The sequence below is a fragment of the Oncorhynchus masou genome, unplaced genomic scaffold (genome assembly GCF_036934945.1).
Source record: "Oncorhynchus masou masou isolate Uvic2021 unplaced genomic scaffold, UVic_Omas_1.1 unplaced_scaffold_1273, whole genome shotgun sequence".
Lineage (NCBI taxonomy): Eukaryota > Metazoa > Chordata > Actinopteri > Salmoniformes > Salmonidae > Oncorhynchus > Oncorhynchus masou.
In genome coordinates, this window is record NW_027002563.1 from 95,093 (window position 1) to 122,817 (window position 27,725).

General features: G+C 42.2%; 1 protein-coding gene across 1 annotated transcript in view; it reads right to left on the reverse strand.

Annotated features, from left to right (window-relative positions):
- Positions 1 to 415: 415 nt before the first annotated feature.
- LOC135530141 (zinc finger protein 271-like) overlaps positions 416 to 27,725 on the reverse strand; it is a 33,954-nt gene continuing 6,644 nt past the window's right edge. Inside the window, exons 4-6 of the mRNA XM_064958523.1 lie at positions 24,042 to 24,856; positions 4,779 to 4,956; positions 416 to 2,257 (exon numbers count right to left, since the gene is read on the reverse strand). Of these exons, the coding sequence (XP_064814595.1) occupies positions 1,143 to 2,257; positions 4,779 to 4,956; positions 24,042 to 24,856 (2,108 nt within the window). The 3' untranslated portion in view covers positions 416 to 1,142. The remainder of the gene's footprint in view (positions 2,258 to 4,778; positions 4,957 to 24,041; positions 24,857 to 27,725) is intronic.

A 27,725-nucleotide genomic window follows, 5' to 3' on the forward strand; every position in this document is an offset into this window, starting at 1 on the left:
GACATTAGAGAAGCTTCCATTAAAAACCCTCTGAGTTCTATTCGATAGATAGCTCTGAATCCACATTATGGCAGAGGTTGAAAAGCCATAGCACAAACATTCTTAAACAACAGGTTATGGTCAATAATATCAAAGGCTGCACTGAAATCGAACAATAGAGCTCCCACAATCTTCTTGTTATCAATTTCTCTCAACCAATCATCAGTCATTTGTGTTAGTGCAGTACATGTTGAGTGCCCTTCTCTATAAGCATGCTGAGAGTCTGTTGTTCTTTTGTTTACAGAGAAATAGCATTACATTTGGTAAAACACCATTTCTTCCAACAGGTTGCTAAGAGCTGGCAGCAAGCTTATAGGTCTGCTGTTAGAACCAGTAAAGGCCGCTTTACCACTCTTGGGTAGTGGAATTACTTTGGCTTCCCTCCAGGCCTGAGAACAAAGACTTTCCTCTTGGCTCATATTAAAAATATGACAGATAGATGGAAAGCTACTGAGGACAGTAGCTGACTCTATAGCCACTCCTAAGTTGTCAATGCCAGGAGGTTTGTCATTATTGATCGATAACAATTTTTCCACCTCTCCCACACTAACTTTACAAAATTCGATACTTGCACTGCTTTTCTTTCATGGTGTTTTTTTCCATCATTCTTTATATAATTGATCTTGGCTTCCTAATAAAGTTGATTATTTTTGTTGAGTTTGGTCACATCATTTTTCAATTTGCAGTACATAAAACAGCCAGCCAGATGTGCAGCCAGACTTATTAGCCACTCATTTTGCCCCAACTCTTTCAAACATAGAGTTTTTAAATTCCTCATCAATCCATGGAGCCTTAACATATCTAACAATCAGTTTCTTAACAGGTACATGTTTATCAATAATTGGAAGAAGCAATTTCATCTGGTAAAAACAGGTAAACACATTATAAGGCAACAATATAAGACAACGGGAGCACTGTGTATGTTCTCTGATGAATTGTAAGAAAAATGAGATGTGAAATATCAAATATACACGCTAAGAGAAGTAATTTCTCTCTCCTGTGTGGATTCTCTAATGACATTTAAGTGATTGTTATGAGTAATATGTTTTCCCAAAGTCTAAGTTTTTGTAAGCTTTCTCCTGTGTCATGCTCTTTCAGGCTTTCTAAATGGGCAAATGCTTTGCACCCTGGGAGGAGTGGTAATGCATCTCCCCTGTGTGTATTCTTCCATGTTTTTTCAGATCCCCTGAATGTTTGAAACACTTGCCACACTGGGAGCAGTGGTACGGCTTCTCCCCTGTGTGTACTAGCCCATGAGCTTTCAGGTGTCCTGACCGGCTGAAACACTTGCCACACTGGGAGCAGTGGTACGGCTTCTCCCCTGTGTGTACTAGCTCATGAGCTTTCAGGTGTCCTGACCGGTTGAAACACTTGCCACACTGGGAGCAGTGGTACGGCTTCTCCCCTGTGTGTATTCTTCCATGTTTTTTCAGATCCCCTGAATGTTTGAAACACGTGCCACACTGGGAGCAGTGGTATGGCTTCTCCCCTGTGTGTACTAGCTCATGTCGTTTCAGATTCCCTAACTGGCTAAAACACTTACCACACTGGGAGCAGTGGTAAGGCTTCTCCCCTGTGTGTATTCTTCCATGTTTTTTCAGATCCCCTGAATGTTTGAAACACTTGCCACACTGGGAGCAGTGGTATGGCTTCTCCCCTGTATTCTCCCCTGTATGTACTAGCTCATGTTGTTTCAGAGTCCATAACTGGTTAAAACACTTGCCACACTGGGAGCAATGGTATGTCTTCTCCCCTGTGTGTACTAGCTCGTGTAGTTTCAGAGTCCATAACTGGTTAAAACACTTGCCACACTGGGAGCAGTGGTACGGCTTCTCCCCTGTGTGCACTAGCTCATGTTGTTTCAGAGTCCATAACCGGTCAAAACACTTGCCACACTGGGAGCAGTGGTATGGCTTCTCCCCTGTGTGTACTAGCTCATGTCGTTTCAGATTCACTAACTGGCTAAAACACGTGCCACACTGGGAGCAGTGGTAAGGCTTCTCCCCTGTGTGCACTAGCTCATGAGCTTTCAGGTGTCCTGACTGGTTGAAACACTTGCCACACTGGGAGCAGTGGTAAGGCTTCTCCCCTGTGTGCACTAGCTCATGAGCTTTCAGGTGTCCTGACCGGTTGAAACTCTTTCCACACTGGGAGCACTGGTGTCTTCTTGCTGGTTTGGACGTTCCTGGCTCTGGTTCCACTGAGTCTGGTCTTTCTCCTGCCAAAGACAGTTTATTTTTTTTAAATAGATACCCGAATGAAACCTCCACATGATAAAACAACAGTGCTACGAGAGTAAATCCTAATCAGATCTCTCAATAACCTGAGGCCAGTTTTAACAATCTTAGTGTGATTTTAAAACAAATGTAGAGCTTCCTGGTAATTACTTATATGTTTACATTACTTATTTTATTCATCCTGTTTTACAAGTCAGAACACAAAAAAACTAGACAGTTCTAGGACACTGAAGACACAGACATCACTGGATTCCAATTGAGCAGGTGGTTCTAAATATATAACTTTCATAGCTGTATGATACAGAATGTGACCTACACACTTCCTTAAACATAAAATAACTAAAGAAGTAATTTTGTGTGATAGTCGAAAACTTGTTTTTACATCGAAGACACAAAGCACATCAGTAAAATCTCCCCATTGTCGAACGGGATCGACACCTGCTGTTTAAATGGACCAATTTCTTATTTAGACGTTGACAGGTTTTCAACATTTTGACTATCGCTGATGTCATATTTTGGGTAAAGTAAAAAATAAGGTGAAATATTTGGAGAGATGTTCCCAAAACTGATAGTAACTACAATAAACAAAAATATAAATGCAACATGTAAAGTGTTGGATGTTTCATGAGCTGAAACAAAAGATTGCAGAATTTTTTACATCCCTCTTAGTAAACATTTCTCCTTTGCCAACAAAATTCATCCACCTGACAGGTGTGGCATGTCAAGCTGATTAAACAGCATTATCATTACACAGGTGCGCCTTGTGCAGTTTTGTCACACAACACAATGCCTCAGGTGTCTCAAGTTTTGTGGGAGTGTGCAATTGGCATGCTGACTGCAGGAATATCCACTAGAGCTGTTACCAGATAATTGAATGTTCAATTCTCTACCAGAAGCTGCCTCCAACATCGTTTTAGAGAATTTGGCAGTACATCCAACTGGCCTCACAACCAAAGACCACATATAACGACGCCAGCCCAGGATCCCCACATCGTCTGAGACCAGCCACCCGAGTTGTATTTCTATTTGTAATGAAGCCCTTTTGTGGGGAAAAACTACATTCTGATTGGCTGGGCCTGGCACCGCAATGGATGGGCTTATGCACTCCAGGACCCACCAATGGCTGCTCCCCTGCCCAGTCATGTAAAGTCCATAGATTTGGGCCTAATGTATTTATTTACAATGAATGACTTGTATGAACTGTAAATCGTTGAAATTGTCGTTTATATTTTGGTTCAGTATACACACAGACACTGTGCATTCGTTAAGTATTCAGACCCCTTCACCTTTTCCAAATTTTGTTACATTTCAGCATTATTCTAAAATTGATTAAATTGTTTTTCCCCCTCGCCAATCTAAACTCAGCAAACAAAGAAACGTCCTCTCACTGTCAACTGCGTTTATTTTCAGCAAACTTAAGATTTGTAAATATTTGTTGGAACATAAGAAGATTCAACAACATTCAAAACTGAACAAGTTCCACAGACATGTGACTAACTGAAATGGAATAATGTGTCCCTGAACAAAGGGGGTTGGGGGTTAAGTACTGCATCTACTCATTAACTGCACCAGATTTGACAGTACTTGCAGTGAGTGATATAAATATGAACTTTATCGAACAAAACATACATGTATTGTGTAACATGAAGTCCTATGAGTGCCATCTGATGAAGATCAAAGGTTAGTGATTTTCTGCTTCTTGTGACTCCTCTCTTTGGCTGGAAGATGGCTGTGTGTGTTTTTGAGGCTCTGACCTAACACAATTATATGGTGTGCTTTCGCTGTAACGCTCTTTTGAAATCAGACACAATGGGTAGATTAACAAGAAGTTAAGCTTTAATTTGGTGTATTGCACTTGTGAATGTATGAAAGTTAATATTTCAATAAAATATTTTGGATTTTGCGCTCTGCCTTTTCAGAGGAATGTTGTTGAGGGGTTCCGCTAGCCATAAGAAGTTAGGACTCCATGTTTCATTATTAGATGCTACAGTCCTCCTTTAAGACTCCATCATGTTTTCCTTTCTAGATTCTTGTAAAGATAGGGGGCTAGACTGGGACAGGCAATGTAACATCCATAATGTTTCATCATTAGATGCTACAGTCCTCCTTTAAGACTCCATAATGTTTCCTCATTAGATGCTACAGTCCTTCAAGACTCCATCATGTTTTCCTGTTCAACAGTCTTGTAAAGACAGGGGGGTTGACTGGGACAGGCAATGTAACATCCATAATGTTTTAAGGAAAGGTTTCTGTAAAACACGCACTTCACATTGGATCATCTTGAAACTTTTTCTCTAAAGCTAACTTTCATCAATGTTTAATATGGTCTATTGGTTTCTCTCTTTTCATTGGCAGAATCCTTTTTCAGTGTTATGATATTCATAACATCCATTTCCACTAGTCTATCTTCCAGTCAACCAACAGAAGTCTGCTGGTTGTCCTGATCACAGATACCAGTGGGCAGATCTATTTTATTTGTTCAAACTAAACTACAGCACTTACTTTGATGAGTTAAATCTGATCCTTTATTCTCTTCTCCTCCTCTCACAGTTACACTCAGCCCCGTTGTTTTCCTGAAGTCCACCAGCAGCACAGACAACCTCTTCATACCCAGCAGTAAGGCGCTACCGGGAGAGGCACTACACGGGGACTCTGGGAGGGAGGAAGGGCTAGCGTTGTCCTAGTAACCATAAAGAGGGGACACAAACACATATCATTATGGATGCCAATGTCACTGTTGTCATGAAGTGATTTACAGAAACCCAGCCCAGACCCCAATAGAGCAAGCTGTATGCTAGACCAGACCAAGCTGTACCATCTGGTGTTCTGATCTGGAGAGACTCTTCTCTTCCTTGTCAGCATCAGGATGTTGTTGAGGCTCCCCAGAGGATCCACCATAGTCATGTCTCTCTCCTGTGTGAACGAGAACATCAAACAGATGGTAAACTTATGACTATCGACAGCAATCACAGTCTTACAAGAGGCATGAATATGTATAAAAAAGTGCCTATAATGGTCACTTTCATCATGATTTCCTAAAATATTGTTTGTGTCCAAATGTAAAAGGGTTGTTCCACAAAATGGGTGCCTTTTGTGTCCGTTTGATAATTTAAGTAGACATTATGCACCAATGTTGAATTCTGAAAAGCCTGTTTTATTAAGTGCACTTTAATGGGGACTTCATGGATATTTCAAAAAATCTAATATAAGTCACAAAAATATATGTACCAATGACGGATAGCACCTTTAACAATTTATTCAGTTGTGAACAACATATTAAATTGTAGAACTTCAGTAGAATGCCCCCTTCAAACCCCACATTAGTTCAAGAAATGCATATTTTGTGCCCGTTTTTAGGTCAGTTCTCACTGGTCTTAATCGAATCTTCAGCCTCATCCTTTTTCACTCCCAAAACGTCTTCCTCCTCCTCTTTAATTGAGATAGCCTCCTCTTCCTCTTTTACTCCAACAGGTTCTTCCTCTTCTTTCAATGTTATGGCACCTTCCTCCTTTTTAATTCTGAAAGCTTCTTCCTCCTCCTCTTCCACAACCTCTTTCCCATCTTCCTCTTTCACTGTATCATCCTCTTCTTCTTTCAATGCGATAGCCTCCTCTTCCTCCGTTTTCATCCTGAAAGCTTCTTCCTCTACTTTCATCAGAGCTTCTTTCTCCGTCGAGATCAGTGAGCTCATGTTTCGGGCGATTTGCCTCCTGCAGTATCAATTCACCACATTAGCTAATTTAACAAGCAATCTACGTTTCAATGAACGAGTAGATATGTAAACAGACTTGTGTTTAAAACACTTAGAATAATATACACAATATTTGTCTTAAAAGCTTCAATGTTTCGGTTTAATGTTCGCTAGCAAACCACAAACTTGGTTGAATCAGAAGCCTTTTGTCGCTGTTGAAGAAACCTCCAGTTCCGTCCACTACAATGTACGTCACGCAAGAAGCATCACATGAAAAACTCATATCGCCATCTGCTGACTCGAGTGGGTAACGCAGTTTGGAAAAATATTAATGACAATGTTTATTCTGGCCAACAATGTCATAAGAAGTCATTTTAAAACAAACAGATGTTATGTTTTCCTCTTCCTTCTTACAGCCAATACGTTCCTCCAGGATTGGCCTGCCCATTAGGCAGGATTAGGTGACAGATTGACGCGGGTGGCATAAATTACTTTACTCAACATATTGTGCAGCTTTCTGTTGCAGAATCTTTTTATGGGGGGGGGGGGCGTTATGGTTATGGGCTTAACAAAGACACCAGTAGCATGTCAGATATAGTTTAAATGTATTTGAGTTTGCATCCCAATATGAAACTTCAAATACATCACAGAGGACTGAAATGTAACAAAACAACTATTGTTTTTAATGAACTGTACACTGAGACACTCAGTTGGTCAACATTCCCCTCCAGTGATTCCACAACATCAGGTCAACATGCGCCCCACAAATGGAGCAGATATCTTACATTACATACATACTTACATACATCTTACATTCTTTAGTGTAGACAGTTGTTTTCTCGTGTTGTTTTCATGAGTGTTTGAGATTAGGTCCCCGAATGGTCAAAAAGCTCTTCAAGTAGAAGTATGTTTATAACACAAAATATCTTACAGTTCGACCCGCTCTCACTCTCTCCTCATGTCACAAGCTGACAGGCTTCAGTAACAGGGATGAATGACTATTCAATATACAACAGTATTTTTATTTTACCTTTATTTTACTAGGCAAGTCAGTTAAGAACAAATTCTTATTTTCAATGACAGCCTAGGAACAGTGGATTAACTGCCTGTTCAGGGGCAGAACGACAGATTTTGTACCTTGTCAGCTCGGGGATTTGAACTTGCAACCTTTCGGTTACTAGTCCAATGCTCTAACCACTAGGCTACCCTAGTCTTCTCTAACAAGCAATACGTGGTAAATATATTTACTGTCGTTCAGATAGAGCCTGATCAGCAGACTGTAGTTCAGATAGAGCCTGATCAGCAGACTGTAGTTCAGATAGAGCCTGATCAGCATACTGTAGTTCAGATAGAGCCCGATCAGCAGACTGTAGTTCAGATAGAGCCTGATCAGCAGACTGTAGTTCAGATAGAGCCCGATCAGCAGACTGTAGTTCAGATAGAGCCTGATCAGCAGACTGTAGTTCAGATAGAGCCTGATCAGCAGACTGTAGTTCAGATAGAGCCCTGATCAGCAGACTGTAGTTCAGATAGAGCCTGATCAGCAGACTGTAGTTCAGATAGAGCCTGATCAGCAGACTGTAGTTCAGATAGAGCCTGATCAGCAGACTGTAGTTGATAGTTCAGATAGAGCCTGATCAGCAGACTGTAGTTCAGATAGAGCCTGATCAGCAGACTGTAGTTCAGATAGAGCCTGATCAGCAGACTGTAGTTCAGATAGAGCCTGATCAGCAGACTGTAGTTCAGATAGAGCCTGATCAGCAGACTGTAGTTCAGATAGAGCCTGATCAGCAGACTGTAGTTCAGATAGAGCCTGATCAGCAGACTGTAGTTCAGATAGAGCCTGATCAGCATACTGTAGTTCAGATAGAGCCTGATCAGCAGACTGTAGTTCAGATAGAGCCTGATCAGCAGACTGTAGTTCAGATAGAGCCTGATCAGCAGACTGTAGTTCAGATAGAGCCTGATCAGCAGACTGTAGTTCAGATAGAGCCTGATCAGCAGACTGTAGTTCAGATAGAGCCTGATCAGCAGACTGTAGTTCAGATAGAGCCTGATCAGCATACTGTAGTTCAGATAGAGCCTGATCAGCATACTGTAGTTCAGATAGAGCCTGATCAGCATACTGTAGTTCAGATAGAGCCTGATCAGCATACTGTAGTTCAGATAGAGCCTGAGTTCAGATCATACTGTAGTTCAGATAGAGCCTGATCAGCAGACTGTAGTTCAGATAGAGCCTGATCAGCATACTGTAGTTCAGATAGAGCCTGATCAGCATACTGTAGTTCAGATAGAGCCTGATCAGCAGACTGTAGTTCAGATAGAGCCTGATCAGCATACTGTAGTTCAGATAGAGCCTGATCAGCAGACTGTAGTTCAGATAGAGCCTGATCAGCAGACTGTAGTTCAGATAGAGCCTGATCAGCAGACTGTAGTTCAGATAGAGCAGCAGATCAGCATACTGTAGTTCAGATAGAGCCTGATCAGCAGACTGTAGTTCAGATAGAGCCTGATCAGCATACTGTAGTTCAGATAGAGCCTGATCAGCAGACTGTAGTTCAGATAGAGCCTGATCAGCAGACTGTAGTTCAGATAGAGCCTGATCAGCAGACTGTAGTTCAGATAGAGCCCGATCAGCAGACTGTAGTTCAGATAGAGCCTGATCAGCAGACTGTAGTTCAGATAGAGCCTGATCAGCAGACTGTAGTTCAGATAGAGACTGATCAGCAGACTGTAGTTCAGATAGAGCCTGATCAGCAGACTGTAGTTCAGATAGAGCCTGATCAGCAGACTGTAGTTCAGATAGAGCCTGATCAGCAGACAGTTACTGATCAGTTCAGATAGAGCCTGATCAGCAGACTGTAGTTCAGATAGAGCCTGATCAGCAGACTGTAGTTCAGATAGAGCCTGATCAGCAGACTGTAGTTCAGATAGAGCCTGATCAGCAGACTGTAGTTCAGATAGAGACTGATCAGCAGACTGTAGTTCAGATAGAGCCTGATCAGCAGACTGTAGTTCAGATAGAGCCTGATCAGCAGACTGTAGTTCAGATAGAGCCCGATCAGCAGACTGTAGTTCAGATAGAGCCCGATCAGCAGACTGTAGTTCAGATAGAGCCCGATCAGCATACTGTAGTTCAGATAGAGCCCGATCAGCAGACTGTAGTTCAGATAGAGCCTGATCAGCAGACTGTAGTTCAGATAGAGCCTGATCAGCAGACTGTAGTTCAGATAGAGCCTGATCAGCAGACTGTAGTTCAGATAGAGCCTGATCAGCAGACTGTAGTTCAGATAGAGCCTGATCAGCAGACTGTAGTTCAGATAGAGCCTGATCAGCAGACTGTAGTTCAGATAGAGCCTGATCAGCAGACTGTAGTTCAGATAGAGCCCGATCAGCAGACTGTAGTTCAGATAGAGCCTGATCAGCATACTGTAGTTCAGATAGAGCCTGATCAGCAGACTGTAGTTCAAATAGAGCCTGATCAGCAGACTGTAGTTCAGATAGAGCCTGATCAGCAGACTGTAGTTCAGATAGAGCCTGATCAGCAGACTGTAGTTCAGATAGAGCCTGATCAGCAGACTGTAGTTCAGATAGAGCCTGATCAGCATACTGTAGTTCAGATAGAGCCTGATCAGCAGACTGTAGTTCAGATAGAGCCTGATCAGCAGACTGTAGTTCAGATAGAGCCTGATCAGCATACTATAGTTCAGATAGAGCCTGATCAGCAGACTGTAGTTCAGATAGAGCCTGATCTGATCAGCAGACTGTAGTTCAGATAGAGCCTGATCAGCATACTGTAGTTCAGATAGAGCCTGATCAGCAGACTGTAGTTCAAATAGAGCCTGATCAGCAGACTGTAGTTCAGATAGAGCCTGATCAGCATACTGTAGTTCAGATAGAGACTGATCAGCATACTGTAGTTCAGATAGAGCCTGATCAGCAGACTGTAGTTCAGATAGAGCCTGATCAGCAGACTGTAGTTCAGATAGAGCCTGATCAGCAGACTGTAGTTCAGATAGAGCCTGATCAGCAGACTGTAGTTCAGATAGAGCCTGATCAGCAGACTGTAGTTCAGATAGAGCCTGATCAGCATACTATAGTTCAGATAGAGCCTGATCAGCAGACTGTAGTTCAGATAGAGCCTGATCTGCAGACTGTAGTTCAGATAGAGCCCGATCAGCAGACTGTAGTTCAGATAGAGCCCGATCAGCAGACTGTAGTTCAGATAGAGCCTGATCAGCAGACTGTAGTTCAGATAGAGCCTGATCAGCAGGGTGGGCAATATAGTACACAACTGTATTGTCTGCATACAGATGCAGGTAACAGTTTATTTTGGCAAAACAATGTTGTTAATGTAAGCAATATAGTTGTTTATTAGACATTCTAACATATAACACAATGCCTAAGTACTAAAGAGTTTATATGCAACATTTGAACAACAATTTCGACCACCCCTGGGTTATGATGTATATGACATTCTAACAACAATTTGACCACCCCTGGGTTATGATGTATATGATATTCTAACAACAATTTGACCACACCTGGGTTATGATGTATATGACAGTCTAACAACAATTTGACCACACCTGGGTTATGATGTATATAACATTCTAACAACAATTTGACCACCCCTGGGTAATGATGTATATAACATTCTAACAACAATTTGACCACCCCTGTGTTATGATGTATATGACATTCTAACAACAATTTGACCACCCCTGGGTTATGATGTATATGACATTCTAACAACAATTTGACCACCCTTGGGTTATGATGTATATAACATTCTAACAACAATTTGACCACCCCTGGGTTATGATGTATATAACATCTGAACAACAATTTGACCACCCCTGGGTTATGATGTATATGACATCTGAACAACAATTTTACCACCCCTGGGTTACGATGTATATGACATTCTAACAACAATTTGACCACCCCTGGGTTATGATGTATATAACATTCTAACAACATTTTGACCACCCCTGGGTTATGATGTATATGACATGACAAGATACACTGGCTACTTTAGGCATCTTTTTTAATGACATGTTTATAATCCAAAAGTATGTTTTTAGAGGGGAGGGAAATACTGTTTATGTTCAACTGTAGAGAACAAGAACCTTTGGTGAATCAAGGAGGGAGGGAGGGGAATACGGTTTATGTTAAACTGTAGAGAACAAGAACCTTTGGTGAATCAAGGAGGGAGGGAGGAGAATACGGTTTATGTTAAACTGTAGAGAACAAGAACCTTTGGTGAATCAAGGACTCCCTGATATTTGACATACTACACATGTCCAGAAGGCTGGTTCTGACAATAAACAATAAACTTTTAAAGTTTCAAACGAGGCTGTCAAGACAGGACCGTACTGTGGTACTACACTATTACACTGTTATGTACTACTAATGTACTAGTATCTAAGAGGATAAGGAATATCTACAGGTGGAACATGTAAACAATATAACACATTACCAAAGCATCTAAGGATGCAAACACTGACACGGACATTGTGTTATGTTATGTGACTCTGACATTGTGTTATGTGACTCTGACATTGTATTATGTTATGTGACTCTGACATTGTATTATGTTATGTGACTCTGACATTGTATTGTGTGACTCTGACTCTGACATTGTGTTATGTAAGGGAATTCCCCCCTGTATTGGACAAAAATGAATGGCAAACTATTGGCATAGTACAAACCATGTACACATTGGTCAATACCACCCAAATCGGCGTTGATTCATGCAAAATGTACTTCAAATGCCATATGGCTATTGCCAGTTGTAACACTTCAAAAATCCAACAGGTGGTGTGTGCGCTCCACCGTGGTTTTTCAGAATTGAAAATGGACTCCAAGTCAACATCCAAAAGCCAAATTTTGAAAAAATTGATTTTTTTGTCAATTACACATGTGTAAGAACTGTATGAATATACTTTTGTCCAATTTTATTATCATAATTTTTTTTTTTTTTACTTGCGCATTATTGCATGTGTTTTGTCCATTTGCAATATGATTTCATAGGAAGTCAGAAGTCAAAAGTCAATAATTGCAAAATTTCATAAAAAACTTCACACACCCCTAAAAAAGTGCTTTCTGGACCGTTTTTCGAAATTTTTTCGAATTTTGTGTCAATTACACACGTATAAGAACTGTATCAACATACTTAAGTCATATTTTATTATCATAATTTTTTTTAAAAACTTGTGCATTAGGCATATGTTTTCTCCATTTGGAACATGATTTCATAAAAAGTCAAAAATTGCTAAATTTCATAAAAAACTTCACACACCCCTAAAAAAGTGCTTTCTGGACCGTTTTTCGAAATTCTTTAGAATTTTGTGTCAATTACACACGTATAAGAACTGTATCAACATACTTTAGTTATATTTTATTATCATCATTTTTTTTTTTTACTTGTGCATAAGGCATATGTTTTGTGGGGGCCAAATGTCATAAGAAATTTGACATGCTCAGAAATGCAAAATTGACTGGCCTGATGAACTTGGGATGGCCGGGCAGTGATTGTTGTTCCTTTCAATCACTCGTGGTGTTGATTTCATCATGTCCATTTGTTTATGTTTTCTCACTTTTGCAAAGTCACTGTGCATTTGCAATATGGTTAACTGGGCATTCACCATCACCAATTTGTCATGCTATAAAAATCGTGCAGGAATGCCAAATTGACTGGCCCGATGAACTCGGGATGGCTGGGCAGTGATTCTGGTACCTCTCCATCACTCGTTTGGGTTGATTTCAGAATGTCACTTTTGGTGATGGTACCTCACTGTTAAAACATATTGCAAATGTTTTCTCACTTTTGCAAAGTCACTGAAAATTCATGCAGGAATGCCAAATTGACTGGCCCGATGAACTCGGGATGGCTTGGCAGTGATTCTGGTACCTCTCCATCGCTCGTTAGGGTTGATTCCAGAATGTCCATTTGGTAATGTTTTCTCACCCTTTCAAAGTCACTGTGCATTTGCCATATGGTTAACTGGGCATTCACCATCACCAATTTGTCATGCTATAAAAATCATGCAGGGATGCCAAATTGACTGGCCCGATGACCTCGGGATGGCTGGGCAGTGATTCTGGTACCTCTCCATCGCTCGTTTGGGTTAATTTCAGAATGTCACTTTTGGTGATGGTACCTCACTGTTAAAACATATTGCAAATGTTTTCTCACTTTTGCAAAGTCACTGAAAATTCGTGCAGGAATGCCAAATTGACTGGCCCGATGAACTCGGGATGGCTCGGCAGTGATTCTGGTACCTCTCCATCGCTCATTAGGGTTGATTTCAGAATGTCCATTTGGTAATGTTTTCTCACCCTTTCAAAGTCACTGTGCATTTGCCATATGGTTAACTGGGCATTCACCATCACCAATTTGTCATGCTATAAAAATCATGCAGGAATGCCAAATTGACTGGCCCGATGAACTCAGGATGGCTGGGCAGTGATACTGGTACCTCTCCATTGCTCGTTAGGGTTGATTTCAGAATGTCGCTTTTGGTGATGGTACCTCACCGCTTAAACATATTGCAAATGGACAAGAGTCACCTGCAAGTCACCGTCCATCAGTCAATTTGATATCATTCTGACACCAAACTGATACAAACTGACACCAAACCCACTTTTCCCAACTCGTTTAGGAGCCAAGTATCACATACTTCAGAGCTGGCCCAAAATTCACAACGCCTTCGGTACAAACCATAAAAAAAACATAAAACACATAGTTACTTTCTAGCTGCGGGGCCAGTTCGGACATTATGTCTAGTCCTATGTGAGGCGACCCCGAATCCCGAGTTTCGGCTCGATAGGTCATTTGGTGTACGAGTAAAACCCTAATTGGTGCTGAAAATCCACTTTTTTCCATGCCTTGCTATGGGGTCCTTGAATGAGCTATCGGACAGGAACGTTGGGGTCCGTGTCTATGGGCCGAGCCGGTTTCAATGCACCTAGTCTTGTGTCTCGGAGACTTTTCTAAATGTCGCCATTTTCGTAATGGTCAAAATGAATTGAAGTCATTGCAAATGTTCGAGGCTGTTTCTCGGACCGAGAACCTTCTAGAGCGCCTTAACTCACCACGCACTATCGACCTGAGGTCTAGAACAGGTTTCTAAAGTTTCGGAACTCTAGGTCTGACGGTTCCTTTTTAGCTCGAACAAAGCTAACTATTGGAGGCACTGTCAGTCTCTACACACCCCAATACGTCCCTCCATCCAAGTTGTGTATCTGTGTGATTTAGTTTTCCTTTGAATTTTTATGGGAAAAATTACTGATTTACAGTTCATGGGGGTTGCCTAATCATATATATGAAGTTTTGGAAAGATCTGATTTTTTTAACCCCTCCAAACAGCCCATGAGACACCAATTATGGCACTTCCGGTTGGCACACGAAGCTGTAACTCAACATACATCCTCATTGGGGTATTCCATTACAGAATCCTGAGTTTTAAGTCTTTACGTTAAGATTTGACTGATTTACACAGGGTTCAATGCACTATGTCCATCAAATTGCAGGCAGTGTATGGGTATACACTTTTAGGGCGATTTGAACCACTTCCGGTTGGTCCAGGAAGCTTAGAATCGACACAGGTAGACCTTATAGTGGCCTGATGGACTGGTACCAAAGACAGGTTCATACAGCATTCATAACCCATATAGACTCCAGGTTGTATTTAGGGGAGCAGCCAATGTATTCCTATGGGGAGAGAAGTCAATGCACACTGTTTTTATGTAAACACCTTCTTTTAACCTTGAAGGGTTAATGTCACACGGTCAAGGTTAGGCTTGGACAGATCAGGAGGACCTTAGGAACATTCCTGTGGTTGAATTGTCTTTCTAAACCTAACGGTTCCGCCGCTGTCACCCAAAATCAAATGACATTGTTGTGCAGGCTTCATTGTGGGCCTATTTTTCTCATGGTCGCTGCGCTCAGACCGAGCGAGCTACGGTCAAGCGGGGCGCCTCGTTGGACTCGGCACAGTCTGGACACAATGGTGATGCCATTGTTTGTGTTGATTTCAGAATGTCCATTTGGTAATGTTTTCTCACTCTTGCAAAGTCACTGTGCATTTGCCATATGGTTAACTGGGCATTCACCATCACCAATTTGTCATGCTATAAAAATCATGCAGGAATGCCAAATTGACTGGCCCGATGAACTCGGGATGGCTGGGCAGTGATACTGGTACCTCTCCATCGCTCGTTAGGGTTGATTTCAGAATGTGGCTTTTGGTGATGGTACCTCACAGCTTAAACATATTGCAAAGGGACAAGAGTCACCTGCAAGTCACCGTCCATCAGTCAATTTGATATCATTCAAAGCTAACTATTGGAGGCACTGTCAGTCTCTACGCACCCCAATAATACGTCCCTCCATCCAAGTTGTGTATCTGTGTGATTTAGTTTTCCTTTGAATTTTTATGGGAAAAATGACTGATTTACAGTTCATGGGGGTTGACTAATCACACATATGAAGTTTTGGACAGATCTGATTTTTTTAACCCTTCCAAACAGCACCTGAGACACCAATTATGGCACTTCCGGTTGGCACAGGAAGCTGTAACTCAACATACATCCTCATTGGGGTATTCCATTACAGAATCCTGAGTTTTAAGTCTTTACCATGAAAACTGACTGATTTACACAGGGTTACATTTACATTACATTTAAGTCATTTAGCAGACGCTCTTATCCAGAGCGACTTACAAATTGGTGAATTCACCTTCTGACATCAGTGGAACAGCCACTTTACAATAGTGCATCTAAATCATTTAAGGGGGGTGAGAAGGATTGCTTTATCCTATCCTAGGTATTCTTTGAAGAGGTGGGGTTTCAGGTGTCTCCGGAAGGTGGTGATTGACTCCGCTGTCCTGGCGTCGTGAAGGGAGTTTGTTCCACCATTGGGGGGCCAGAGCAGCGAACAGTTTTGACTGGGCTGAGCGGGAACTGTACTTCCTCAGTGGTAGGGAGGCTGAGCAGGCCAGAGGTGGATGAACGCAGTGCCCTTGTTTGGGTGTAGGGCCTGATCAGAGCCTGGAGGTACTGCGGTGCCGTTCCCCATCACAGCTCCGTAGGCAAGCACCATGGTCTTGTAGCGGATAACAGCTTCAACTGGAAGCCAGTGGAGAGAGCGGAGGAGCGGGGTGACGTGAGAGAACTTGGGAAGGTTGAACACCAGACGGGCTGCGGCGTTCTGGATGAGTTGTAGGGGTTTAATGGCACAGGCAGGAGCCCAGCCAACAGCGAGTTGCAGTAATCCAGACGGGAGATGACAAGTGCCTGGATTAGGACCTGCCCGCTTCCTGTGTGAGGCAGGGGCGTACTCTGCGGATGTTGTAGAGCATGAACCTACAGGAACGGGCCACCGCCTTGATGTTAGTTGAGAACGACAGGGTGTTGTCCAGGATCACGCCAAGGTTCTTAGCGCTCTGGGAGGAGGAAACAATGGAGTTGTCAACCGTGATGGCGAGATCATGGAACGGGCAGTCCTTCCCCGGGAGGAAGAGCAGCTCCGTCTTGCCGAGGTTCAGCTTGAGGTGGTGATCCGTCATCCACACTGATATGTCTGCCAGACATGCAGAGATGCGATTCGCCACCTGGTCATCAGAAGGGGAAAGGAGAAGATTAATTGTGTGTCGTCTGCATAGCAATGATAGGAGAGACCATGTGAGGTTATGACAGAGCCAAGTGACTTGGTGTATAGCGAGAATAGGAGAGGGCCTAGAACAGAGCCCTGGGGGACACCAGTGGTGAGAGCGCGTGGCGAGGAGACAGATTCTCGCCACGCCACCTGGTAGGAGCGACCTGTCAGGTAGGACGCAATCCAAGCGTGGGCCGCACCGGAGATGCCCAACTCGGAGAGGGTGGAGAGGAGGATCTGATGGTTCACAGTGTCGAAGGCAGCCGATAGGTCTAGAAGGATGAGAGCAGAGGAGAGAGAGTTAGCTTTAGCAGTGCGGAGCGCCTCCGTGATACAGAGAAGAGCAGTCTCAGTTGAATGACTAGTCTTGAAACCTGACTGATTTGGATCAAGAAGGTCATTCTGAGAGAGATAGCGGGAGAGCTGGCCAAGGACGGCACGTTCAAGAGTTTTGGAGAGAAAAGAAAGAAGGGATACTGGTCTGTAGTTTTTGACATCGGAGGGATCGAGTGTAGGTTTTTTCAGAAGGGGTGCAACTCTCGCTCTCTTGAAGACGGAAGGGACGTAGCCAGCGGTCAGGGATGAGTTGATGAGCGAGGTGAGGTAAGGGAGAAGGTCTCCGGAAATGGTCTGGAGAAGAGAGGAGGGGATAGGGTCAAGCGGGCAGGTTGTTGGGCGGCCGGCCGTCATTCAAGCGAGATTTCATCTGGAGAGAGAGGGGAGAAAGAGGTCAGAGCACAGGGTAGGGCAGTGTGAGCAGAACCAGCGGTGTCGTTTGACTTAGCAAACGAGGATCGGATGTCGTCGACCTTCTTTTCAAAATGGTTGACGAAGTCATCTGCAGAGAGGGAGGAGGGGGAGGGGGAGGAGGATTCAGAAGGGAGGAGAAGGTGGCAAAGAGCTTCCTAGGGTTAGAGGCAGATGCTTGGAATTTAGAGTGGAAGAAAGTGGCTTTAGCAGCAGAGACAGAGGAGGAAAATGTAGAGAGGAGGGAGTGAAAGGATGCCAGGTCCGCAGGGAGGCGAGTTTTCCTCCATTTCCGTCGGCTGCCCGGAGCACTGTTCTGTGAGCTCGCAATGAGTCGCCGTCCAGTGACCGAGTCAGGCTGCATTTCTGGGTCAGTGTGGATGAGCCACGGAGCGGGAGGGAGGACCGAGCCGGCCTGGAGGATAGGGGACATAGAGAGTCAAAGGATGCAGAAAGGGAAAGAGGAGGGTTGAGGAGGCAGAATCAGGAGATAGGTTGGAGAAGGTATGAGCAGAGGGAAGAGATGATAGGATGGAAGAGGAGAGAGTAGCGGGGGAGAGAGAGCGAAGGTTGGGACGGCGCGATACCATCCGAGTAGGGGCAGTGTGGGAAGCGTTGGATGAGAGCAAGAGGGAAAAGGATACAAGGTAGTGGTCGGAGACTTGGAAAGTTGCAATGAGGTTAGTGGAAGAACAGCATCTAGTAAAGATGAGGTCGAGTGTATTGCCTGCCTTGTGAGTAGGGGGGGAAGGTGAGAGGGTGAGGTCAAAAGAGGAGAGGAGTGGAAAGAAGGAGGCAGAGAGGAATGAGTCAAAGGTAGACGTGGGGAGGTTAAAGTCGCCCAGGACTGTGAGAGGTGAGCCGTCCTCAGGAAAGGGTTGAATGCACTATGTCTATCAAACTGCAGGCAGGTTATGGGTATACACTTTTAGGGCGATTTGAACCACTTCCGGTTGGTCCAGGAAGCTTAGAATCGACACAAATAGACCTTATAGTGGCCTGATGGACTGGTACCAAAGACAGGTTCATACAGCATTCATAACCCATATAGACTCCAGGTTGTATTTAGGGGAGCAGCCAATGTATTCCTATGGGGAGAGAAGTCAATGCACACTGTTTTTATGTAAACACCTTCTTTTAACTGTGAAGGGTTAATGTCACACGGTCAAGGTTAGGCTTGCACAGATCAGGAGGACCTTAGGAACAGTCCTGTGTTTGAATTGTCCTTCTAAACCTAACGGTTCCGCCGCTGTCACCCAAAATCAAATGACGTACTGGTGCAGGCTTCATATTGGGCCTATTTTTCTCATGGTCGCTGCGCTCAGACCGAGCGAGCTACGGTCAAGCGGGGTGCCTCGTTGAACTCGGCACAGTCTGGACACTATGGTGATGCAATTTTTTGTGTTGATTTCAGAATGCCATTTTGGTGATGGTCCTCTGCTTAAACATATTGCAAATTAACAAAAGTCAACTAGCAAGTCAGTGTCCATCAGTCATTAGATGTCATTCTGACACCAAACTGATACCAATTGACACCAAACCCACTTTTTCCAACTCATTTAGAAGCCAACTATCACATATGTCAGGGCAGGCCCATAATTCACAGCGCCTTTAGTTTAAAACATAATAAAAACGTAAAACACATAGACGTTCTAGCTACGGGTCCAGTTCGGACATTATGTGTAGTCCTATGTGAGGCGATGAATCCCGAGTTTCAGGATAGGTCCTACGGTGCCCGAGTAAAACCCTAATTGGTGCTGAAAATCCACTTTTTCCATGACTTGCTACGGGGTCCTTGAATGAGCTATCTGACAGAAACGTTGGGGTCCGTCTCTATGGGCCGATGGTTTCAATGCACCTAGTCTTGTGTCTCTGAGACTTTTCTAAATGTCGCCATTTTCGTAATGGTCAAAATGAATTGAAGTCATTGCAAATGTACGAGGCTGTTTCTCGGTCCGAGAACCTTCTAGAGCCACCTAACTCACCACGCACTATCGACCTGAGGTCTAGAACAGGTTTCCAAAGTTTCGGAACTCTAGGTCTGACGGTTCTTTTTTAGCTCGAACAAAGCTAACTATTGGAGGCACTGTCAGTCTCTACGCAAACCCAATACATCCCTCCTTCCAAGTTGTGTATCTGTGTGATTTAGTTTTCCTTTGAATTTTTATGGGAAAAATGACTGATTTACAGTTCATGGGGGTTGCCTAATCACACATGTGAAGTTTTGGACAGATCTGATTTTTTAACCCTTCCAAACAGCCCCTGAGACACCAATTATGGCACTTCCGGTTGGCACAGGAAGCTATAAGTCAACACATATCCTCATATGCTTTTACAGAATCCTGAGTTTTAAGTCTTTACGTTAAGATTTGACTGATTTACACAGGGTTCAATGCACTATGTCTATCAAATTGCAGGCAGTGTATGGATATACACTTTTAGGGTGATTTTAAGCACTTCCGGTTGGTCCAGGAAGCTTAGAATCTACACAGGTAGACCTCATAGTGTCCTGATGGACTGTCATCAAAGACAGGTTCATAAGGCATTCATAACCCACATAGGCCTCAGGTTGAATTTAGAGGAGCAGGCAATGTATTCCTATGGGGAGAGAAGTCAATGCAAACTGTTTGATGTAAACACCTTCTTTTAACTGTGAAGGGTTAATGCCACACGGTCAAGGTTAGGCTTGCACAGATCGGGAGGACCTTAGGAACGTCCTGAGGTTGAATTGTGTTTCTAAACCTAACGGTTCTCTCACTGTCACCCAAAAGCAAATGACATTGTGGTGCAGGCTTCATTTTGGGCCTACTTTACTAATGGTCGCTGCGCTTAGACCGAGCGAGCTACGGTCAAGCGGGATATCTCGTTGAACTCGGCACGGCCTTGGGATTATGTTTATGCCATTGCCTGCTCTCTGTGTCTTTAAGCACCGCGCTTTGTCACTCCATCCTTGCTGTGTGTGTGTGTGAGAGCTTTTCTTTGACATCTGTTGGGAGAAATGACTGATTTTACAGTTCAGGAGGGTTGCCTAATCACACATATGAAGTTTTGAAAAGATCTGACCTTTTTAACCCTTGGAAACAGCCACTATGACACCATTTAAGGCCCTTCCTGTTGGCACAGGAAGCTATAAATAAACCCATATCCTGATTGGGGTATGCCTTTACAGAATCCCGAGTTTTAAGTCTTTACGTTAAGAACTGAGTTATTTACGGAGGGTTTAGTGAGTGTGTGTTATTTCAGAAAATCATAGAAAATCACAGAAATCTCGCAGAGCTCCGCAGTACACTTTAAAAATATTCGTATGAACACCCTGCAACTGGATCTGTAACTGTTGAAAAAAAAACACCTATATTTGAACGTCACCAATCTGTCATTGTACGATTTCTCTTAATTGACGATAGATAAATGGTTGATTTTTTTATTATTGACACCGGAGGCTCCTTGACTTTGACGTGAAGTGAAAATTATAATTTCTCTATTTTCATTTTGGACCTTTAATCCCAGAAAAATGGTCATAACTCAAAAACCGTTGAGGCCTAGACGCCATCTTGTTCGGGGCCAACTGCCCATTATGCCAAGCCTATGCTCACCAAGTTTCGGGCTTCGAAATATTTTCAGTTTTCGAGATAAGGCCCCGTCGTGATTCGTGATGTTTTGTCAAATTGCAGTATGATTGCTTATGCCCTCTTGTGGGATTTTCCGGGATAGCGGAAAAAACAAAATTTGATTATTTTATAAAACGAAAACCGAATGTCCGACAAAGTTCATTTGATGACTTCCTGGTAGGTCTGGCCCTGCCGCTCGGCCCGACGCCGTCCCCGAATTATACAAATGTTTTCGGACGTCTAGTAAGGGACGGTACATTTGCAATATGGACTTTCTCACTAACCATACAGAAAATGTCGAAACGTTCCCTTAAGGTATGTAATGTGACTCTGACTCTGATATTGTGTTATGTTATGTGACTCTGACATTGTATTATGTTATGTGACTCTGACATTGTATTATGTTATGTGACTCTGACATTGTATTATGTTATGTGACTCTGGCTCTGACATTGCATTATGTTATGTGACTCTGACTCTGACATTGTGTTATGTTATGTGACTCTGACTCTGACATTGTATTATGTTATGTGACTCTGACATTGTGTTATGTTATGTGAATATAAATATATATATAGATATAAATATATACAGTTGGTTTACAATGTCAGAGTCTGGAATATATTTATATACAGTTTGTTTACAGTGTATATGATGGTGTGTCTAGACATTATGGACCATATATGAATATAAAAGGTGTGTACAGCAGTAGTTATATAGGATGAGCCTTGACTAGAATACAGGGTGGAGTACTGGGTGGTTGACAGCTAGTAACTCTGACTAAAGTTCAGGACAGGGTACTGTGAGGAGACCGGCTTGAGGTGACTATTTAACAGTCTGATGACCTGGAGATAGACCACACATTAACCACACAACAAGTATTGTGTTGGCAGCATCATGTTATGGGTATGCTTGTCACCGGCAGGGACTGGGGAGTTTGTCAGGATCAAAATAGATATGAAAGAAGCAAAGCCCAGGTAAAAAGTTAAAGGAAAACCGACCTCAGTCTTCTGAAAACCTGTTTCCATCACATATGTTGTGAGTTTTTTATAAGGTATGACTTTACACACATTACATTTGGTTAATCAAGCAAAATACAGCCTCATTTTTTTCTAATCAGGAAGCTCCGGTAAACAGTGGTTGTTGTACACTGCTGCCACCACAAGGCCTGGATGGGATTTTTACTTTGTTGATAGCTAGCTACTGTGTGGACAAAGATGTAGCAGCAAGCTAACTGGCTACCGATCAACCTATTGTGTGTATTGAACATTCATATCGGACAGCCTTACCTGTAGAGTAGCACCACCAGCCATCAGCCCATTCTCTTCCTGACGTCAAATGGAAACAATGGAGCAAATGCATCACATGGAAATAATGATTATCAGAGGAGTGTATTATGACATCAGCTAGAACTACTCAGACATTCTAAATATCACTTGATTATCAGAGGAGTGTATTATGACATCAGCTAGAACTACTCAGACATTCTAAATATCACTTGACTATCAGACAGTGTATTATGACATCAGATAGAACTACTCAGACATTCCAAATCTGGCTTCATCCATATCATGAAGGTGGATATTGATCCAACCATTTCTAAAGTAATGGCCGGGCTGACGGAAACAGGATATGCCTTTCCAATTTTATAAATGCAGGCAGACAATTTGTTAGTTCGTATGACATGGTGGGGTCTTCATGTGTCAGTAAACATGTATAAGTGAGAAATGGAGGTGGGAACTCCTTTATGTGCAAATATTTATATAATAACCGTCACATCTTAGAGCTGCTGACTACAGTCCACGGGACAAGAACACGTTTTCTATTTCACGCAACAGTTTTTAAAACCATCAGTAGAGTTGAAAATGCGATGGAAACCAATTTAACTTGTATTTTTCATTCGGTACATGAGAATTTAACAGCAAACGTTGTTTTGAAAATGTGTATGTTTTATGCAGGTTCTAGAATACTCACATGGAAATCTGTCGCAAATTGCATGGAAACTTAACAACGAAGGTGGATATTGATCCAACACCTGCCCCGTATTCAAACCAGCCCACTGGGCACAGACGTCACTTGAACGTCTAGTTTCTATTTACATTTCTTTGAGTCCTCAACTAAAGTGAATTCAACATGAAAGCAACACAAAATGTCACCTGTCATTGGATTTAGGTTGCCAGTTCAGTGAAAAATAAAAAATACCTGATGTTCATGGCTTTAAACAAATCCAATCAGTTTTCCACATTAATCAAACATTGTGGATTTGTTTTGTAGAAATGACGTGGAAACAAAGTTTATTCAACCAGTGGGAGGCTTGTAAATGACCCCAGGAAAGTAAAACAAAGAAGTCTTTATTGAGACAATGATAAACAGCAATCCGTGGGAGAGTTGAGGTGGATATTATAAAATAAGGATCTGCTGGAGTCCAAGTCAAACCAAGATTCATTATTTCTGATATCAGAGAGAATAACAGTTACACAGCGCAGTATAGACAGTCTGAATTCTGAAGCATTGAGTGATGAGAACATATCTTTATAGTTTCCTGTTCCTGGGAGGGACTTTATTCATACAAGGACACAGGTGCAGCTGGTTTGCAACACAGGATGATACTCCCAGGAACAGGAGATTATAATAGGACAGTTTCACAAGGTTAGTCACATACTCAGATATGTGGACACATACAATTAACATTTTGCATTACAGACACTGTGAACATTTTCATGTCATTAAATCATCAGTGGGCAACAGGTAAACACATTCTCAATCAACACTATAAGACAATTGGAGCACTGTGTATGTTCTCTGAATAATTTTAAGTCAATGTGATGTAAAATATAAATTTACACACCAGAATAATTAAGTCAATGTGAGGTTAAATATCAATATTCACACACTGGGAGAAGTAATTATTCTGTCCTGTGTGGATTCTCACGTGACTTTTAAGTGACTGTGATGAGAAATATGTCTTCCCACAGCCTGAGCATTTGTAAAACTTCTACCCTGTGTGTATTCTCTCATTTTTTTCCAATAAACTTTTCTGTTTAAAACTTTTTTCACACTGGCAACACCCCTGTGTGTTTTCTCTCATGTTTTTTCAGATCCCCTGACTGGTTGAAGCACTTTCCACACTGAGAGCAGTGGTAAGGCTTCTCCCCTGTGTGTATTCTCTCGTGTCTTTTCAGGCTCCCTAACTGGTTAAAACTCTTCCCACACTGGGAGCAGTGGTAAGGCTTCTCCCCTGTGTGTATTCTCTCGTGATGTTTCAGGGACCTTATTAGGTTAAAACACTTGCCACACTGAGAGCAGTGGTAAGGTCTCTCTCCTGTGTGTATTCTCTCATGATTTTTGAATTCCCCTAAATGGTTAAAAGTCTTTCCACACTGGGAGCAGTGGTACGGTTTCTGCCCTGTGTGTATACGCTCATGATATTTGAGGGAGTGTAACCGATTAAAACTCTTCCCACACTTGGAGCAGTGGTAAGGCTTCTCCCCAGTGTGTATTATCTCATGTTGCTTCAAGGCCCCTAACAGGATAAAACACTTGCCACACTGAGAGCAGTGATAAGGTTTCTCCCCTGTGTGTATTCTCCCGTGTATTTTCATGTTACCTGCCTGGCTAAAACTCTTTCCACACTGGGAACACTGGTAAGGCTTCTCCCCTGTGTGTATTCTCTCGTGTAGTTTCAGCGTCCCCAAATCGTTACAACCCTTTCCACACTGGGAGCAGTGGTAAGGCTTCTCCCCTCTGTGTATTCTCTCGTGTCGTTCCAGCTTCCCCAAATCATTAAAACGCTTTCCACACTGGGAACACTGGTGTCTTCTTGCTGGTTTGGGCATCCCTGGCTCTGGTTCCTCTGAGTCTGGTCTTTCTCCTGCCAAAGACAGTGTTTTAACAAAAAAATAGAGACCCAAATGAAACCTCCACACGATAAAACAACAGTGCTACGAGAGTAAATCCGAATCAGATCTCTCAATAACCCGAAGACAGTTTTAACAATCTTAGTATGATTTTAAAACAAATGTAGAGCTTTCTGGTAATTACTGATATGTTTACATTACTTATTTTAGTCATCCTGTTTTATAAGTCAGAACACAAAAAACTAAACATATCTAGGACACTGAAGACACAGACGTCGCTGGATTCCAATCGAGCAGGAAGTTCTAAATATATAACTTTCATAGCTGTATGATAAAGAATGCGACCTACACACTTCCTTAACTTCTTCGATATAGGGGGCGCTTATATGGCTGTGAATGCGCCAGGAATGAGCCTACACTTTCTGTCGTTTCCCCAAGGTATCTGCAGCATTGTGACGTATTTGTAGGCATATCATTGGAAGATTGACCATAAGAGACTACATTTACCAGGTGCCCGCTTGGTGTCCTCTGTTGAAATAACTGTGTAAACTCCAGCTGCGTGCATTTTTCCATTTGGTTCAGAGGAGACACCAAACTGCCACGAGTGATTTATCATCGAATAGATATGTGAAAAACACCTTGAGGATTGATTCTAAACAACGTTTGCCATGTTTCTGTCAATATTATGGAGTTCATTTGGAAAAAAGTTTGGCGTTGTAATGACTGAATTTTCGGGGGGTTTTCGTGACGAACAAAATGGAGCGATTTCTCCTACACAAGTAATCTTTTTGGAAAAACTGAACATTTGCAATCTAACTGAGTCTCCTCATTGAAAACATCCGAAGTTCTTCAAAGGTAAATGATTTTATTTGAATGCTTTTCTTGTTTTTGTGAAAATGTTGCCTGCTGAATGCTAGGCTTAATGCTATGCTAGCTATCAATACTCTTACACAAATGCTTGTGTAGCTATGGTTGAAAAGCATATTTTGAAAATCTGAGATGACAGTGTTGTTAACAAAAGGCTAAGCTTGTGAGCCAATATATTTATTTCATTTCATTTGCGATTTTCATGAATGCGTTATGGTAATGAGCTTGAGGCTATGATTACGCTCCCGGATACGGGATTGCTCGACGCAAGAAGTTAAACATAAAATAACTAAAGAAGTAATTTTGTGTGATAGTCAAAAACTTGGTTTTTACATCAGACACAAAAGCACATCAGTAACATCTCTCCGTTGTCGAAAGGGATCGACACCTGCTGTTTAAATGGACCGATTTCTTATTTAGACGTTGACAGGTTTTCAACATTTTGACTATCGCTGATGTCATATTTTGGGTAAAGTAAAAAATAAGGTGAAATATTTGGAAAGATGTTCCTAAAACTGATAGTAACTACAATAAACAAATTATAAACACAACATGTAAAGTGTTGGATGTTTCATGAGCTGAAACAAAAGACTGCAGAATTTTTTACATCCATGTTAGTTAACATTTATTCTCTGCCAAGATAATCCATCAACCTGACAGGTGTGGCATATCAAGCTGATTAAACAGCATGATCATTACACAGGTGCACCTTGTAATACTGTTTAGCCATCGAATAGCTTTGATGGGTACTCTCTCATCTGTGTCTATGGGACTGAGTTGGGCCTCTGGAGCTTGAGCTGACAATTGATTCATTACTTACTGATAAACACCTAAAGCCGGGTTGGGGGGTTAAACAACACCAGGTGCAGATGACCACAGGATGAACCCAGGATGGCTTGTGATGCCCCCCGATCAACATGGGAGGGGTGGAACCAGCCCCGACTAAGTATTTATAAGAGCTATGCTTTTCATTCAAGGTTAAGCTCTCAGCAACACACTCAAGCGTGTGGGGTCAACCGCTTCATTATTTCAATAATTAATCAATATTAACTAAAAAATGATTGTTTGAAGAAATTACAAAGTCTCTCTCAGTATACATGAATTTCCATGACAACGCCCGCTGCGTCAATTTTTTTTTTTTTTTTTAGACGTTCACAAATTTTGTACATATTGACTATCACAAATGTCATGATATTTTGTGTAAAGTAAAAATCATTTTGGGGTAGATGTTGCTAAAAAAATATATAAAACACAACATGTAAAGTGTTGGTCCCTTGTTTCATGAACTGAAATAAAAGACCCCAGAATTTTTCCATAAGCAAAGAAGCTTATTTCTCAAAAATATTGTGCACAAATGTGTTAACATTCCTGTTAGCGATCATTTCTCCTTTGCCAAGATAATTAATCCACCTGACAGGTGTGGCATGTAAATGTAAAGTCCATAGATTAGGCCCTAATTTATTCCTTTACAATGACTGACTAAAATTAACTGTAAATCGTTGAAATTGTTGTTTATATTTTGGTTCAGTATACACACACAGTGCATTCATTAAGGATCCAGGCCCCTTAAACTTTTCCAAATTTTGTTACATTTCAGCATTATACTAAAATTGATTAAATAGATTTTTCCCCCCTCGCCAAACTAAACTCAGCAAAAAAAGAAACATCCTCTCACTGTGAACTGCGTTTATTTTCAACAAACTTAAGATGTGCTCAATTGGATTGAGATCCGGGCTCTTCGCTGGCCATGGCAGAACACTGACATTTTGCTCTTGCAGGAAATCACACACAGAACGAGCAGTTTGGCTGGTGGCATTGTCATGCTGGAGGGTCATGTCAGGATGAGCCTGCAGGAAGGGTACCACGTGAGGGAGGAGGATGTCTTCCCTGTAACACACAGCGTTGAGATTGCCTGCAATGACAACAAGTTCAGTCTGATGATGCTGTGACACACCGCCCCAGACCATGACGGCCCCTCCACCTCCAAATTGATCCCGCTCCAGAGTACAGGCCTCG